This window comes from Oncorhynchus kisutch, linkage group LG4, assembly GCF_002021735.2.
Source record: "Oncorhynchus kisutch isolate 150728-3 linkage group LG4, Okis_V2, whole genome shotgun sequence".
NCBI classification, from domain to species: Eukaryota; Metazoa; Chordata; class Actinopteri; order Salmoniformes; family Salmonidae; genus Oncorhynchus; species Oncorhynchus kisutch.
Window position 1 is genome coordinate 19508261 of NC_034177.2, and position 16013 is coordinate 19524273.

The 16013-nt window shown below is 50.4% G+C and overlaps 1 protein-coding gene across 3 annotated transcripts in view; it reads left to right on the top strand.

Annotated features, from left to right (window-relative positions):
* Nucleotides 1–16013, top strand: part of fbn2b (fibrillin 2b) — a 119604-nt gene that overhangs the window by 46855 nt on the left and 56736 nt on the right. For all 3 annotated transcript variants that reach the window (XM_031822601.1, XM_031822600.1, XM_031822602.1), the window contains exons 9-11: nt 2887–3012; nt 10766–10918; nt 11615–11839. In XM_031822601.1, the coding sequence (XP_031678461.1) occupies nt 2887–3012; nt 10766–10918; nt 11615–11839 (504 nt within the window). The remainder of the gene's footprint in view (nt 1–2886; nt 3013–10765; nt 10919–11614; nt 11840–16013) is intronic.

Sequence of the window (16013 nt, forward strand, 5' to 3'; positions counted from 1 at the left end):
ACTTCTATTTGAGGTGAAAATGATGAATCAGACACCTTATCGATAGCAACAGCTCATGGTCCTCCTGGAATCAGACGTGTTTTTGACTCAATGGAGGAACGTAGTCAGAGAAATGCTGATGAATGTCTTGCTCGAGCTGTGTATGCAACTGGTTCACCTCTGATGCTCACAGGCAATGTGTATTGGAAGATATTTCTGAATGTTCTTCGCACAGCATACACCCCTCCAATCAGACATGCTTTATCTACTAATTTGCTGGATGCAGAGTTCAACAGAGTTCAAGTGAAGGTCAAGCAAATGATAGGGAAAGCAGAATGTATTGCAATCATCTCTGATGGGAGGGTTGAATGTTTGTGGGCAAGGAATAATTAACTACATCATCTCCACCCCTCAACCAGTATTCTACAATTACACAGACACAAGGGACAACAGACACACCGGTCTCTTCATTGCGGATGAGCTAAAGGCAGTCATCAATGACCTTGGACCACATAAGGTATTTGCACTGGTGACAGACAATGCTGTGAACATGAAGGCTGCTTGGTCTAAAGTCACACCCATTGGCTGTGCTGCTCACGCATTGAATCTGCTCCTCAAGGACATCATGGAACTGAAAACAATGGATACCCTCTACAAGAGAGCCAAGGAAATGGTTAGGTAAGTGAAGGGTCATCAAGTTATAGCAGCAATATACCTCAACAAGAAAAGTGAGAAGAATATGAGCACCACATTGAAGCTGCCCAGCAACACCCGTTGGGGTGGTGTTGTCATCATGTTTGGCAGTCTCCTGGAGGGGAAGGAGTCTCTCCAAGAAATGGCCATATCACAGTCTGCTGATATGGACAGCCCCCATCAAGAGGGTCCTCCTGGATGATGTATTGGAACTCCTGAAACCTATAGCAGTAGCCATTGTACGGATTGAGGGAGACAATGTCATCCTGTCTGATGTTCAGACTCTCTTTGCAGATGTAAGAGAAGAAATCAGTACTGCCCTGCCCACTTCACTGTTGCTCCAAGCAGAAGAAACTGCAGTTCTGAAATACATCAAAAAGCATGAAGACTTCTGCCTGAAGCCCATATACGTCGCAGCGTATGCTGGCAAGAGCATCCTGTCTGGTGCAGAGATTAACAAGGCCTATGGTGTCATCACTACTGTGTCTCATCACCTTGGGCCTGGATGAGGGCAAGGTTCTTTCCAGTCTGGCGAAGTACACTTCCAAGCAAGGGTTTTGGGATGGAGATGCAATATGGCAGTCGTGCCAACATATCTCATCAGCCACCTGGTGGAAGGGACTTTGTGGATCTGAGGCTCTTTCCCCTGTTGCCTCAATCATCCTCCAAATCCCACCAACATCAGCCGCCTCAGAGCACAACTGGTCCTTGTTTGGGAACACACACACACACCAAAGCATGCAACAGGCTGACCAGCCTGACAACGAGCCATCCTCAGTTTGGAAAGTGACAGATGAGACTGATGTTCAAGAGGTGGACATTGAGGAGGTCCAGGGAGAAGACATGGAAGCCTGAGAGGAAGACAACCAAAGCTTTAGTTTCTAGACTGTCATTTTACAGATGTATGTTGAAAACGTTTTTGGGAGATGCGATGGATCATTGGGGATCATTCAATATTCCCTTTTGTTGTTCAGTGAAATCATCCCATGTGAAGAGTCAGCTCATTTAATTAAAGTGTAATAATATTAATTTGCATATATTCCCGTTAATTCCCACAGAAAGTTTCCACCTCTGAATATTCCCCAAAATGTGCAACCCTAACACACACACACGCATACTGTACAGACATACACAGTTACACACACACACACCCACACCCACACACACACTTTCTCACACATGCAGAGACCGACACACACACAGCTCTCCATGTCTGAGCTGTGTAAAGTCTGCTCCTATTCAGAGGGAATGCTGACGCCACGTTTATTTTGATACTTTTTTATATATGACTTGAGGATAACCTTTTACCACTGCAGTCAGACAATAGTCAGCAGGGGACCCAGTGGCTCTTAACTTTCCACTCATCACACACACACACAGCCCAATAGACAGCGTTCATGCATACCCGCCAACTACTCACACACATTTACGGCATGCCACCACGTCTCACACACCACGGTATACACACACGCATGCTGTAATTTGACCAAATAAAGGTAATTATGTATGTGTATAGATAAGTGGTAGCACGTCATAAAAACCCAATGCCGTCTAGAAGCTCATAGCAGTGAGAGGCCTTTTCATGTGTAAGGTAATATACTGTAATAAACCACACAGAGGAGTAGACCCTGCCAAGTCCTGGCTAACTCACACACATACACACAGGCGTGTGCACACACACGTAAACACACACACACACACACTAGCTCTTTACTGCTGACTCCGAGGTCTAATGTAATCTCTCTGGGGCAGCTGAATTTCTCTCATGGTGTGCGTGGGAAAAACTCACCATTTAAACCTCTTCAAATCCACCACAGGTATGAAGTCCACTGAGGTGTGTTGGACATTGATAAATGTAGACCAGTGTGAAATAAAGTCATTTGGCAGAAAATGAACCTAGACATTTTCCATTTGATCGCCTCCTCCCTTCAGACCTGGACTCAGGTTGTCTTGACTGAGTCTGGCGGTAGGTCCTGCTCTTGTCTGTAGAGTTATTATGAATAGTGATTATTTGAGGCCCTCAAGTGCATTTTGACAGATGAGATATCATCCACTTCTTCAAATATTTTAGATAGATCCAAAGACTTTGAACAGCTGCTATCAAGGAAAAGCAATTCTTCCAAACAATGCCTGTGACAGGGTTTTGATTTACTGTGTGTGATGAAGCTCAGTGGATGCTCTAACTCCAATGATGTAAGTGTTTGTGTGTTTCAGATATTGACGAGTGCAGCACTATCCCAGGTGTGTGTGACGGAGGTGAATGCACCAACACAGCCGGTAGCTACGTCTGCACCTGTCCCCGTGGTTACATCACAAGCACTGACGGTGCCAGATGTGTAGGTGAGTTACCACTGCCCCCTCTCTCTCCTGTTAGCCACTGACTGCTCACATCTGGACTTCTCCCTCCTGTCCTCCTGTGACTAGTGTTCTGATGAGTCAAGAAGTTCTGCAGCAGGTCTTGACTGCTGTTATAACATTTAGCATTAGCACCTCTGACTCACACCCTGAAACACTACCAGGTGTTAATGTAGAGAGCCTGCAATCACCAGCAACTCGTATCAAAATGACCACCAGAGAGCAGGGTCTGTTGCTTTTAAACAGCGTCTGAATGAGAGTCCAATAACTGTCCTTCATTCAAGGCCCCGCTCATAGCTGTCCTTCATTCAAGGCCCCGCTCATAACTGTCCTTCATTCAAGGCCCCGCTCATAACTGTCCTTCATTCAAGGCCCCGCTCATAACTGTCCTTCATTCAAGGCCCCGCTCATAACTGTTCTTCATTCAAGGCCCTGCTCATAACTGTCCTTCATTCAAGGCCGCACTCATAACTGTCCTTCATTCAAGGCCCCGCTCATAACTGTCCTTCATTCAAGGCCCCGCTCATAACTGTCCTTCATTCAAGGCCCCGCTCATAACTGTCCTTCATTCAAGGCCCCGCTCATAACTGTCCTTCATTCAAGGCCCCGCTCAAAGCTGTCCTTCATTCAAGGCCCCGCTCATAGCTGTCCTTCATTCAAGGCCCCGCTCATAGATGTCCTTCATTCAAGGCCCCGCTCATAGTTGTCCTTCATTCAAGGCCCCGCTCATAACTGTCCTTCATTCAAGGCCCCGCTCATAGCTGTCCTTCATTCAAGGCCCCGCTCATAGCCAAGCAGAACCCCTTGATTATTTTAATTGAAAAGTTGTGCGCCCCAAAGTCTACCAGGCAGTAGAATGCAATATTCAAATTCTCTTCCGGATCAAGGTTTTGTTGGTCCCCCACTCTCTTTGGCACGCAATCCATTTTTTCATCATCTGTTGAAAATCTCTGCTCTACTTGTTTGTTGTCTTTTGACAAAAAAGGGAAATAGGGTGGAAATGCCAAGGGAACAATGAACAGGGTCAACGTTGATCTGACAAGGAGGCCTCTGTTCTCTTCTGTTCTGCCTGGCCTGGTTGTGTGGCAGATTGTTTAGCGTCAAAGGTAGAAGGCATCTGGACTCACTTAGAGGCCTGCAGGAGAACAAAGCTGACACCACCACGACAACAAGCAAGACAAGACAGAAAGAGTGGGAGGAGAGGAGGGAAAAAACATCAAAACGATCCCCTTTCTCTGTTGTGGGAAGTGAAGGAGGAGTGGGAAGAGAGGGAGGAGTGGGAAGTGAAGGAGGAGTAGGAAGAGAGGGAACAGAGGGAAGAGAAGGAGGAGTAGGAAGAGAGGGAGCAGAGGGAAGAGAAGGAGGAGTGGGAAGAGAGGGAGGAGTGGGAAGTGAAGGAGGAGTAGGAAGAGAGGGAGCAGAGGGAAGAGAAGGAGGAGTGGGAAGTGAAGGAGGAGTAGGAAGAGAGGGAGCAGAGGGAAGAGAGGGAGGAGTGGGAAGTGAAGGAGGAGTAGGAAGAGATGGAGCAGAGGGAAGAGAAGGAGGAGTGGGAAGTGAAGGAGGAGTAGGAAGAGAGGGAGCAGAGGGAAGAGAAGGAGGAGTGGGAAGTGAAGGAGGAGTAGGAAGAGAGGGAGCAGAGGGAAGAGAAGGAGGAGTGGGAAGTGAAGGAGGAGTAGGAAGAGAGGGAGCCGAGGGAAGAGAAGGAGGAGTGGGAAGTGAAGGAGGAGTGGGAAGTGAAGGAGGAGTAGGAAGAGAGGGAGCAGAGGGAAGAGAAGGAGGAGTCGGAAGTGAAGGAGGAGTAGGAAGAGAGGGAGCAGAGGGAAGAGAAGGAGGAGTGGGAAGTGAAGGAGGAGTAGGAAGAGAGGGAGCAGAGGGAAGAGAAGGAGGAGTGGGAAGTGAAGGAGGAGTAGGAAGAGAGGGAGCAGAGGGAAGAGAAGGAGGAGTAGGAAGAGAGGGAGCAGAGGGAAGAGAAGGAGGAGTGGGAAGTGAAGGAGGAGTAGGAAGAGAGGGAGCAGAGGGAAGAGAAGGAGGAGTGGGAAGTGAAGGAGGAGTAGGAAGAGAGGGAGCCGAGGGAAGAGAAGGAGGAGTGGGAAGTGAAGGAGGAGTGGGAAGTGAAGGAGGAGTAGGAAGAGAGGGAGCAGAGGGAAGAGAAGGAGGAGTGGGAAGTGAAGGAGGAGTAGGAAGAGAGGGAGCAGAGGGAAGAGAAGGAGGAGTGGGAAGTGAAGGAGGAGTAGGAAGAGAGGGAGCAGAGGGAAGAGAAGGAGGAGTAGGAAGAGAGGGAGCAGAGGGAAGAGAAGGAGGAGTGGGAAGTGAAGGAGGAGTAGGAAGAGAGGGAGCAGAGGGAAGAGAAGGAGGAGTGGGAAGTGAAGGAGGAGTGGGAAGTGAAGGAGGAGTGGGAAGAGAGGGAGGAGTGGGAAGTGAAGGAGGAGTAGGAAGAGAGGGAGGAGTGGGAAGTGAAGGAGGAGTAGGAAGAGAGGGAGCAGAGGGAAGAGAAGGAGGAGTGGGAAGTGAAGGAGGAGTAGGAAGAGAGGGAGCAGAGGGAAGAGAAGGAGGAGTGGGAAGTGAAGGAGGAGTAGGAAGAGAGGGAGCAGAGGGAAGAGAAGGAGGAGTGGGAAGTGAAGGAGGAGTAGGAAGAGAGGGAGCAGAGGGAAGAGAAGGAGGAGTAGGAAGAGAGGGAGCAGAGGGAAGAGAAGGAGGAGTGGGAAGTGAAGGAGGAGTATGAAGAGAGGGAGCAGAGGGAAGAGAAGGAGGAGTAGGAAGAGAGGGAGCAGAGGGAAGAGAAGGAGGAGTGGGAAGTGAAGGAGGAGTAGGAAGAGAGGGAGCAGAGGGAAGAGAGGGAGCGGGAAGTGAAGGATGAGTGGGAAGTGAAGGAGGAGTGGGAAGAGAGGGAGGAGTGGGAAGTGAAGGAGGAGTAGGAAGAGAGGGAGCAGAGGGAAGAGAAGGAGGAGTGGGAAGTGAAGGAGGAGTAGGAAGAGAGGGAGCAGAGGGAAGAGAAGGAGGAGTGGGAAGTGAAGGAGGAGTGGGAAGTGAAGGAGGAGTGGGAAGAGAAGGAGGAGTAGGAAGAGAGGGAGCAGAGGGAAGAGAGGGAGCGGGAAGTGAAGGAGGAGTAGGAGAGAGGGAGCGGGAAGTGAAGGAGGAGTGGGAAGTGAAGGAGGAGTAGGAAGAGAGGGAGCAGAGGGAAGAGAAGGAGGAGTGGGAAGTGAAGGAGGAGTAGGAAGAGAGGGAGCAGAGGGAAGAGAAGGAGGAGTGGGAAGTGAAGGAGGAGTAGGAAGAGAGGGAGCAGAGGGAAGAGAAGGAGGAGTGGGAAGTGAAGGAGGAGTGGGAAGTGAAGGAGGAGTGGGAAGTGAAGGAGGAGAGTAGCCTGATTGGGAAAACGAGCTGCAGTCTCTCTCCCCCCCCCCCCCCCCCCCAAGGGGACTGACAATTTCTCTCACACTCCCTCTCCTTCCACCCCCTGCTCTCTGTATTTCTCCTCCAGGCCCTTTTTATCTCATCCATCTGTCTAGTGTAATCCGGTGAACTGTCCCCAGGAACAAATAAAAGTGCGCTGTGATATCAGGGCCTGTCTGACACATCCCACCATATGTCCTCAGCTACAGCCAGACCCATGCTGTGGCTGGCTCCCCTGTTTGCTTGGGTGTGTTTTTCAAGTGGGAGGTAGACTCCTCCCCCATTCACCAGATTACATGAAGTGAGCAGGGGGCTCCAGGTCCAGGAATGTCAACTCTAGCAGCATAGCGTGGAGAAGCAGACCAGAGGGACATGTTGAGCCCAACACTAATCAGCCCTAATGCCCCGTCCGTCACACTGTGAAAACCCAGTCTGTAAAAGAGAAAGCATGCGTTTGTGTGGATTGTTATAGACTAGCTAGCTACGGGTCTGGTTCCCATTGAAGTTATCATCCCCATCACCACTTTCCCTTTCTCCTCTCTCCCCCTCTCTGCTCCCATATTCCCACCCCTCCACACCCATCCTCCCCCAATCATGCCCCCAGCTAGGTTGGTCCTAGGGAGGGAGCCAGGGAGTGATGAGGGAAGCAAGGGGGAACGTTTGGCTGTAAACCCTAGACACACAGCTTCTCATGTATAATATAATTGGCCAGGATTGCTCCACATGGAACTGGTTAATTCCAGACTACTGCCTCATTAGCCAAGTTAATCAACTTGTACCTCCCCTTCCCATCTCTTTCCCCCATCTTTCCCCCTTCCCCCTCTCTTTCCCTCTTCCCCCCTCCCCTCTGTTTCCCCTCCCCTTTCTCTGTTTCCCCCTCCCCTTCCCCTCTCTTTCCCCTTCCCCTCTTTTCCCCCCTCCCCCCTGCCCCTCTATTCTCCATGCCCCTCTTTTCCCCATGCCCCTCTTTTCCCCATGCCCCTCTTTTCCCCATGCCCCTCTTTTCCCCATGCCCCTCTTTCCCCATGCCCCTCTTTTCCCCCTGCCTCTCTCCCCTCTCTTTCCCCTTCCCCTCTATTCTCCCTGCCCCTCTCTTCCCCCTGCCCCTCTATTTCCCCCTGCCCCTCTTCCCCCTGCCCCTCTATTTCCCCTTGCCCCTCTATTTCCCCCTGCCCCTCTCTTCCCCCTGCCCCTCTATTTCCCCTTGCCCCTCTATTTCCCCCTGCCCCTCTCTTCCCCCTGCCTCTCTCCCCTCTCTTCCCCCTGCCCCAATCTTCCCCATGCCCCTCTCTTCCCCCTGCCCCAATCTTCCCCCTGCCCCTCTATTTCCCCCTGCCCCTCTATTTCCCCATCCCCTCTTTTCCCCCTGCCCCTCTATTTCCCCCTGCCCCTCTATTTCCCCATGCCCCTCTCTTCCCCCTGCCTCTATCCCTTCTCTTTTACCCCTGCCCCAATCTTCCCCCTGCCCCTCTATTTCCCCCTGCCCCTCTCTTCCCCCTGCCCCTCTATTTCCCCCTGCCCCTCTATTTCCCCCTGCCCCTCTATTTCCCCTGCCCCTCTATTTCCCCTGCCCCTCTCTTCCCCATGCCCCTTTCTTCCCCCTGCCCCTCTCTTCCCCATGCCCCTCTCTTCCCCCTGCCTCTCTCCCCTCTATTTCCCCCTGCCCCTCTATTTCCCCCTGCCCCTCTATTTCCCCTGCCCCTCTCTTCCCCATGCCCCTCTCTTCCCCCTGCCCCTCTCTTCCCCCTGCCCCTCTCTTCCCCATGCCCCTCTCTTCCCCCTGCCTCTCTCCCCTCTATTTCCCCCTGCCCCTCTCTTCCCCCTGCCCCTCTCTTCCCCATGCCCCTCTCTTCCCCCTGCCCCTCTCTTTACCCTGCCCCTCTCTTCCCCCTGCCCCTCTCTTTCCCATGCCCCTCTCTTCCCCCTGCTCCTCTATTTCCCCCTGCCCCTCTCTTCCCCCTGCCTCTCTCCCCTCTCTTCCCCCTGCCCCAATCTTCCCCATGCCCCTCTCTTCCCCCTGCCCCAATCTTCCCCCTGCCCCTCTATTTCCCCCTGCCCCTCTATTTCCCCATCCCCTCTTTTCCCCCTGCCCCTCTATTTCCCCCTGCCCCTCTATTTCCCCATGCCCCTCTCTTCCCCCTGCCTCTATCCCTTCTCTTTTACCCCTGCCCCAATCTTCCCCCTGCCCCTCTATTTCCCCCTGCCCCTCTCTTCCCCCTGCCCCTCTATTTCCCCCTGCCCCTCTATTTCCCCCTGCCCCTCTATTTCCCCTGCCCCTCTATTTCCCCTGCCCCTCTCTTCCCCATGCCCCTTTCTTCCCCCTGCCCCTCTCTTCCCCATGCCCCTCTCTTCCCCCTGCCTCTCTCCCCTCTATTTCCCCCTGCCCCTCTATTTCCCCCTGCCCCTCTATTCCCCTGCCCCTCTCTTCCCCATGCCCCTCTCTTCCCCCTGCCCCTCTCTTCCCCCTGCCCCTCTCTTCCCCATGCCCCTCTCTTCCCCCTGCCTCTCTCCCCTCTATTTCCCCCTGCCCCTCTCTTCCCCCTGCCCCTCTATTTCCCCCTGCCCCTCTATTTCCCCCTGCCCCTCTATTTCCCCTGCCCCTCTATTTCCCCTGCCCCTCTCTTCCCCATGCCCCTCTCTTCCCCCTGCCCCTCTCTTTACCCTGCCCCCTCTCTTCCCCCTGCCCCTCTCTTTCCCATGCCCCTCTCTTCCCCCTGCCCCTCTCTTCCCCCTGCCTCTCTCCCCTCTATTTCCCCTGCCCCTCTCTTCCCCATGCCCCTCTCTTCCCCCTGCCCCTCTCTTCCCCCTGCCCCTCTCTTCCCCATGCCCCTCTCTTCCCCCTGCCTCTCTCCCCTCTATTTCCCCTGCCCCTCTCTTCCCCCTGCCCCTCTCTTCCCCATGCCCCTCTCTTCCCCCTGCCCCTCTCTTTACCCTGCCCCTCTCTTCCCCCTGCCCCTCTCTTTCCCATGCCCCTCTCTTCCCCCTGCTCCTCTATTTCCCCCTGCCCCTCTCTTCCCCCTGCCTCTCTCCCCTCTCTTCCCCCTGCCCCAATCTTCCCCATGCCCCTCTCTTCCCCCTGCCCCAATCTTCCCCCTGCCCCTCTATTTCCCCCTGCCCCTCTATTTCCCCATCCCCTCTTTTCCCCCTGCCCCTCTATTTCCCCCTGCCCCTCTATTTCCCCATGCCCCTCTCTTCCCCCTGCCTCTATCCCTTCTCTTTTACCCCTGCCCCAATCTTCCCCCTGCCCCTCTATTTCCCCCTGCCCCTCTCTTCCCCCTTGCCCCTCTATTTCCCCCTGCCCCTCTATTTCCCCCTGCCCCTCTATTTCCCCTGCCCCTCTATTTCCCCTGCCCCTCTCTTCCCCATGCCCCTTTCTTCCCCCTGCCCCTCTCTTCCCATGCCCCTCTCTTCCCCCTGCCTCTCTCCCCTCTATTTCCCCTGCCCCTCTATTTCCCCCTGCCCCTCTATTTCCCCTGCCCCTCTCTTCCCCATGCCCCTCTCTTCCCCCTGCCCCTCTCTTCCCCCCTGCCCCTCTCTTCCCCATGCCCCTCTCTTCCCCCTGCCTCTCTCCCCTCTATTTCCCCCTGCCCCTCTCTTCCCCCTGCCCCTCTCTTCCCCATGCCCCTCTCTTTCCCCTGCCTCTCTCCCCTCTATTTCCCCCTGCCCCTCTATTTCCCCTGCCCCTCTCTTCCCCATGCCCCTCTCTTCCCCCTGCCCCTCTCTTTACCCTGCCCCTCTCTTCCCCCTGCCCCTCTCTTTCCCATGCCCCTCTCTTCCCCCTGCCCCTCTCTTCCCCCTGCCCCTCTCTTCCCCCTGCCCCTCTCTTCCCCATGCCCCTCACTTCCCCCTGCCTCTCTCCCCTCTATTTCCCCCTGCCCCTCTATTTCCCCCTGCCCCTCTATTTCCCCCTGCCCTTCTATTTCCCTCTGCCCCCGCAACCACACCTCCATCCCCACTCCCTATATCATCTGTGTGGTAGGGAGGTGCTTGTCAGGCGTTTTTGTGCTGAAGGCTTCTGAATTTTCTTGTGATCCTCAAGAATGTACAAACACCTGTTTCCTGTCACAACCGTACACTGTGTGCCAGTAGAAACGGTCTGTGACCCACATGAAGTGAAACACTGCAGTAATTGTGTTTATACTTGGTCACCAGAGTATTTACAGTATGTTAAAGCATGTGCATTATAACATGGTCTGCATAAAGGTGAAAACGTAACAGTAGATTTTCTACATGATCTGAAAGTCAGCCGTGTTACAACACAGGTCATGAGTGATCTGAGTGACTCACCGTAAAGCATACTGACCTCTCTTCCCATCTCCCTTTCTCCCTCCATCCTCTCCCCCCTCAGACCAGCGTGTGGGCACGTGTTTCTCCGCGTTGGCGAACGGGCGCTGTGCGGGTGACCTGCAGGGCCAGTATACCAAGATGCAGTGCTGCTGTGACACGGGCCGCTGCTGGGCTTCTGGACAGATCCCTGAGATGTGCCCTGTCAGGGGATCCGGTGTGTACACACACACACACACACACACACACTTATACTTATACCACTACTGACCCACAGTCCTAAGGGAGTCCAAACTCCCTTTTGCATATCAATGGCAAGAGTTATTTTTGACATGTGTTATGAATGAACAGCTTGAACAGCTTGGATTACACATAAAGAGCCTGCCATTTAACTGACTATGTAAATAATTCACGATCCCACATCCCCTCGCTGTGGGAAAGGGGCTGAAGAGGATGACATCATGACTAAAAACCGAAGGAGAACGCTGGAAGAGATCTGGGTGAAGACCATGGCCCTGGCCTCATCCATCTAGCTCACCTACTGCATGTCTATTCCCCTGTGAGAGTGTGTGTTTTCATACTAATTACTTTCATGCATTTGTGATTGTTTGTATGAATGAGTGCCAAGCTGTACTCTCACACACACACACACAACACACACAGCCTTCATTCCCACCACTCATTATGGTGGGAGGCCTCCCTTTAGCTATTTCCTCCTCTGGGGTTCAGTCAGTGTGTGTGTGTTCATACATCCCATCTTTCCAGCCATAATCATGTCCAGGCATTGTTCCAGTGTGTGACTTTATGCAACCATACTGGTACAGTGTACCATCAAAATAAGTCAAACTGACCCATGCATGTCATTTTCATTGAAGATAACCAATATGAACCCTTTCTATCCTCTTCCTCATAGATGAGTACAGAAGGCTGTGCATCGAGGGGGTGCCCCATGGAACAGGTAACGGAGGTTTCCCCCACGGCCACGGTTACAGCTACGGCTACAAACTCAACCCCCACGGGCCTAACGGAAACGGTCACCATGGCAACGGAGGAGGAATCGGAGGAGGAGGAATCGGAGGAGGGGGACAGGGAGGAGGAGGCAATGGTTTTGGAGGAAACGGCGGCGGGCGTAATATCGGTGAGTTGGTTAGGCCACGACAAGTATCCATAGAGTAGTGTTGCATTATCAGCCTGTGGTTTTAAGTTTTGTAACAGAGATAGAGTGTTTAAAACCTCTAAATTTTTGCCTAAAGTGACATACCCAAATTTAACTGCCTGTAGCTCAGGACCTGAAGCAAGGGTATGCATATTCTTGATACCATTTGAAAGGAAACAAGTTTGTGGAAATGTTAAATTAATGTAGGAGAATATAACACATTAGATCTGGTAAAAGATGGTACAAAGATAAAAACATGCAGTTTTTTGTACCATCATATTTGAAATGCAAGAGAAAGGCCAAAATGTATTATTCAAATCCAGGCCCAATTTAGACTTTGGCCACTAGTTGCAGCAGTGTATGTGCAAAGTTTTAGACTGATCCAATGAACCATTGAATATCTGTTCAAAATGTGGTATCAAGACTGCCCAAATGTGCCTAATTGGTTTATTCATACATTTTTAAGTTCATAATTGTGTACTCTCCTCAAACAATAGTATGGTATTCTTTCACTGTAATAGCTACTGTAATTTGGACAGTGCAGTTACATTCTTGTTAATCTAAGCTTTCTGCCCCTATCAGATATGTCTATGTCCTGGGAAATTATTTTGTTTCTTTTGTTTCTTACAACCTCATGCTAATCACATTAGCCTACGTTAGCTCAAACATCCCGCGGGGGGGACACCGATCCTGTAGAGGTTTTAACAAACTATAGTTTTGGCAAGTCGGTTAGGACATCTACTTTGTGCATCACACGTAATTTTTCCATCAAATTTTAATGTTAATTCACTGTATCACAATTCCAGTGGATCAGAAGTTTACATACACTAAGTGGACTGTGCCTTTAAACAGCTTGGAAAATTCCAGATAATGCCATGGCTTTAGAAGCTTCTGATAGAATACCATTAGTCCGGGTGACCAAGTTCTTGACCAGTCAATTGGAGGTGTACCTGTGGATATATTTCAAGGCCTACCTTCAAACTCAGTGCCTCTTTGCTTGACATCATGGGAAAATCAAAAATCAGCCTCCACAAGTCTGGTTCATCCTTAGGAGCAATTTCAAAATGCCTGAAGGTACCGCTTTCATCTGTACAAACAATAGTACGCAAGTATAAACACCATAGAACCATGCAGCCATCATACCGCTCAGGAAGGAGACACGTTCTGTCTCCTAGAGATGAACGTACTTTGGTGCAAAAAGGGCAAATCAATCGCACAGCAAAGAACCTTGTGAAGATGCTGGAGGAAACAGGTACAAAAGTATCTATAGCCACAGTAAAATGAATCCGATATCGACATTACCTGAAAGGCTTCTCAGCAAGGAAGAAGCCACTGCTCCAAAACAGCCATTATAAAGCCAGACTACGTTTTGTAACTGCACATGGGGACAAAGATCGTACTTTTTGGGAGAAATGTCCTCTGGTCTGATGAAACAAAAATAGAACTGTTTGGCCATTATGACCATCGTTATGTTTGGAGGAAAAAGGGTGAGGCTTGCAAGCTGAAGAACACCATCCCAACCGTGAAGCACGGGGGGACTGGAGGGACTGGTGCACAAAATAGATGGCATCATGAGGGAGGAAAATTATGTGGATATATTGAAGCAACATCTCAAGACATCAGTCAGGCTTGGTCGCAAATGGGTCTACCAAATGAACAATGACACCAAGCATACTTCCAAAGTTGTAGCAAAATGGATTAAGGACAACAAGGTAAAGGTGGTCATCACAATGCCCTGACCTCAATCCTATAGGAAATGTGTGGGCAGAACTCAAAAAGTGTGTGAGGAAAGAGGCCTTACAAACCTGACTCAGTTACACCAGCTCTGTCAGGAGGAATGGGCCAAAATTCACCCAACTTATTGTGGAAGCTTGTGGAAGGTTACCCGAAACGTTTGACCCAAGTTAACCAATTTAAAGGCAATGCTACCAAATACTAATTGAGTGTATGTAAACTTCTGACCCACTGGGAATGTGATGAAAGAAATAAAAGCTGAAAGTCATTCTCTACTGTTATTCTGACATTTCACATTCTTAAAATAAAGTGATAATCCTAATTGACCAAAAACAGGGAATTTTTACTAGGATTAAATGCCTTGTATACAGAGTCAGTTCAAATAGCAGTATTTGCAATGTGCAGGGATCCTTGAGATAAAGAGGTAGATATGTGTAGTGGTAAGGTGACTAGGCATCAGGATATACACTACATGACCAAAAGTATGTAGACACCTGCGGGGACTTGCTTCCTTTCAGCAACAAGAGCATTAGTGAGATCGGCCACTGATGTTGAGCGATTAGGCCTGGCTCGCCCTCGGTGTTCCAATTAATCCAAAAGGTGTTCGATGAGGTTGAGATCAGGGCTCTGAGCAGGCCAGTCAAGTTCTTCCACACCGATCTCGACAAACCATTTCTGTATGGACCTCACTTTGTGCATGGGACCATTGTCATGCTGAAACAGAAAAGGGCCTTCCAAACTGTTGCTACAAAGTTGGATGCATGGAATCGTCTATCATGTCATTGTTTGCTGTAGCGTTAAGATTTTCCGTCACTGGAACTAAGGGCCCTAGCCCGAACCATGAAAAACAGCCACAGAACATTATTCCTCCTCCACCAAACTTTACAGTTGGCACTATGTATTCGGGGAGGTAGTGTTCTCCTGGCATCCGCCAAACCCAGATTTGTACTTCGGAATTCCAGATGGTGAAGCTTGATTCTTGTCATGAACCGGCTCAAAGCCCGTAACAAAAGGGAGACAACGTGGAGATAAGGTGTAACATAATATATATTTATTAACTAAAGCAACTAAGGAAAACATACAATGGTGTGTGTAATCAGTAATCAGTAGTGTAAGTGGGTGTTTTGCATGCATGAATGTGATAATGCAGGGTGTTGAAAAGATGTTAAAGCAAACTCAAAAACCACAAAGAAACACAACAAAATCCATAAAGGTGTCTGCATGGAGAGAGTCTCCTCCATGATTGGGGAAGTGGTGTATTTATCCCGGGAGACACCGGGCCCAGGTGTTTCCCATGTAGCTGACGACCCTCCCAACTCCGCCCACCAGCATCCTAATAAGGAAACAACAAAGAGAATACGGCAGACAGAGTGGGAGGGTCGTCACATTCCCCCCCATAAAACCGGGGACCAACAAGGGCCCCAGAACAACACAGCCCTCTGCGTCCCAACTTGACACAGCTTATTGCGTCCCAAATTGATCAGGGGTACGTGTTCACTTACAATTTGCCCCAGCCAACCTCCTCCCTAGACCTCAGCAACATTTAAGAGGAAAGAAGAAAAAACCAGGAGGGATCAGACAGGACAGAGAGAACATGACAATACGAACAATGGTCAGTCACGTAAACATTTAGGAACAGGGCGCACGAGAGAGCGCATTAGTAATCACGTTTTCAGTCCCCCGGATGTGCCGCACATCGAGATGGAATGATTGTAAAAATAAATACCATCGCATTATCCTCTGGTTTGGACACATCATGGACCTCAATTAAAGTGAGGGGGTTATGGTCGGTGTAGACACAATAGGTACTACCCCCGACCCGACATACACTTCCAAATGAGTGCTGGCGCTTCCTTTTCAATAACCGAATAGCATCTAGCATCAGCATCTAGACAACGCAGTTTCTCTGAAGAAACTATAGAACCGCTGACGAATGGGGTCAGCATCTCCAATGTCAATATCATGTTCTATTAAGGTTGTACGTGTAGGTGTATCAGAAAACAAACCTAGAAATCTCTGAAGATCAGACCAACCATCTCTTTCCGCCCATCAACAGGTAGGTGAGTGAAAAGACTGAAAAATTTAGAAACACTGGATATTTTACAATCTACCCTGCAATATACAATCGTCAGGACCAGGAACATCTTCCTCCTCATGCACAGATCTAGCATGACAAGAACCCAAGGAAACAATGGTATCAGCCAAAAGAACAGGTTTTACCGTCCTCTGTGGACTTCCACTGTTCAGTCTCAGAGGAACGTGCATAATAGGGTTTTAACAGATTTACATGGCACAGCTGGTGTGCTTTCCTCCGTTCTAGAGTGGCAACTAGATAATTTTGCTCAGTGTACTGGCGCACCACTGTATATGGACCTTGAAACTTGGCTTGAAAAGGAGTACCAACAATTGGCAGCAGAGCAAG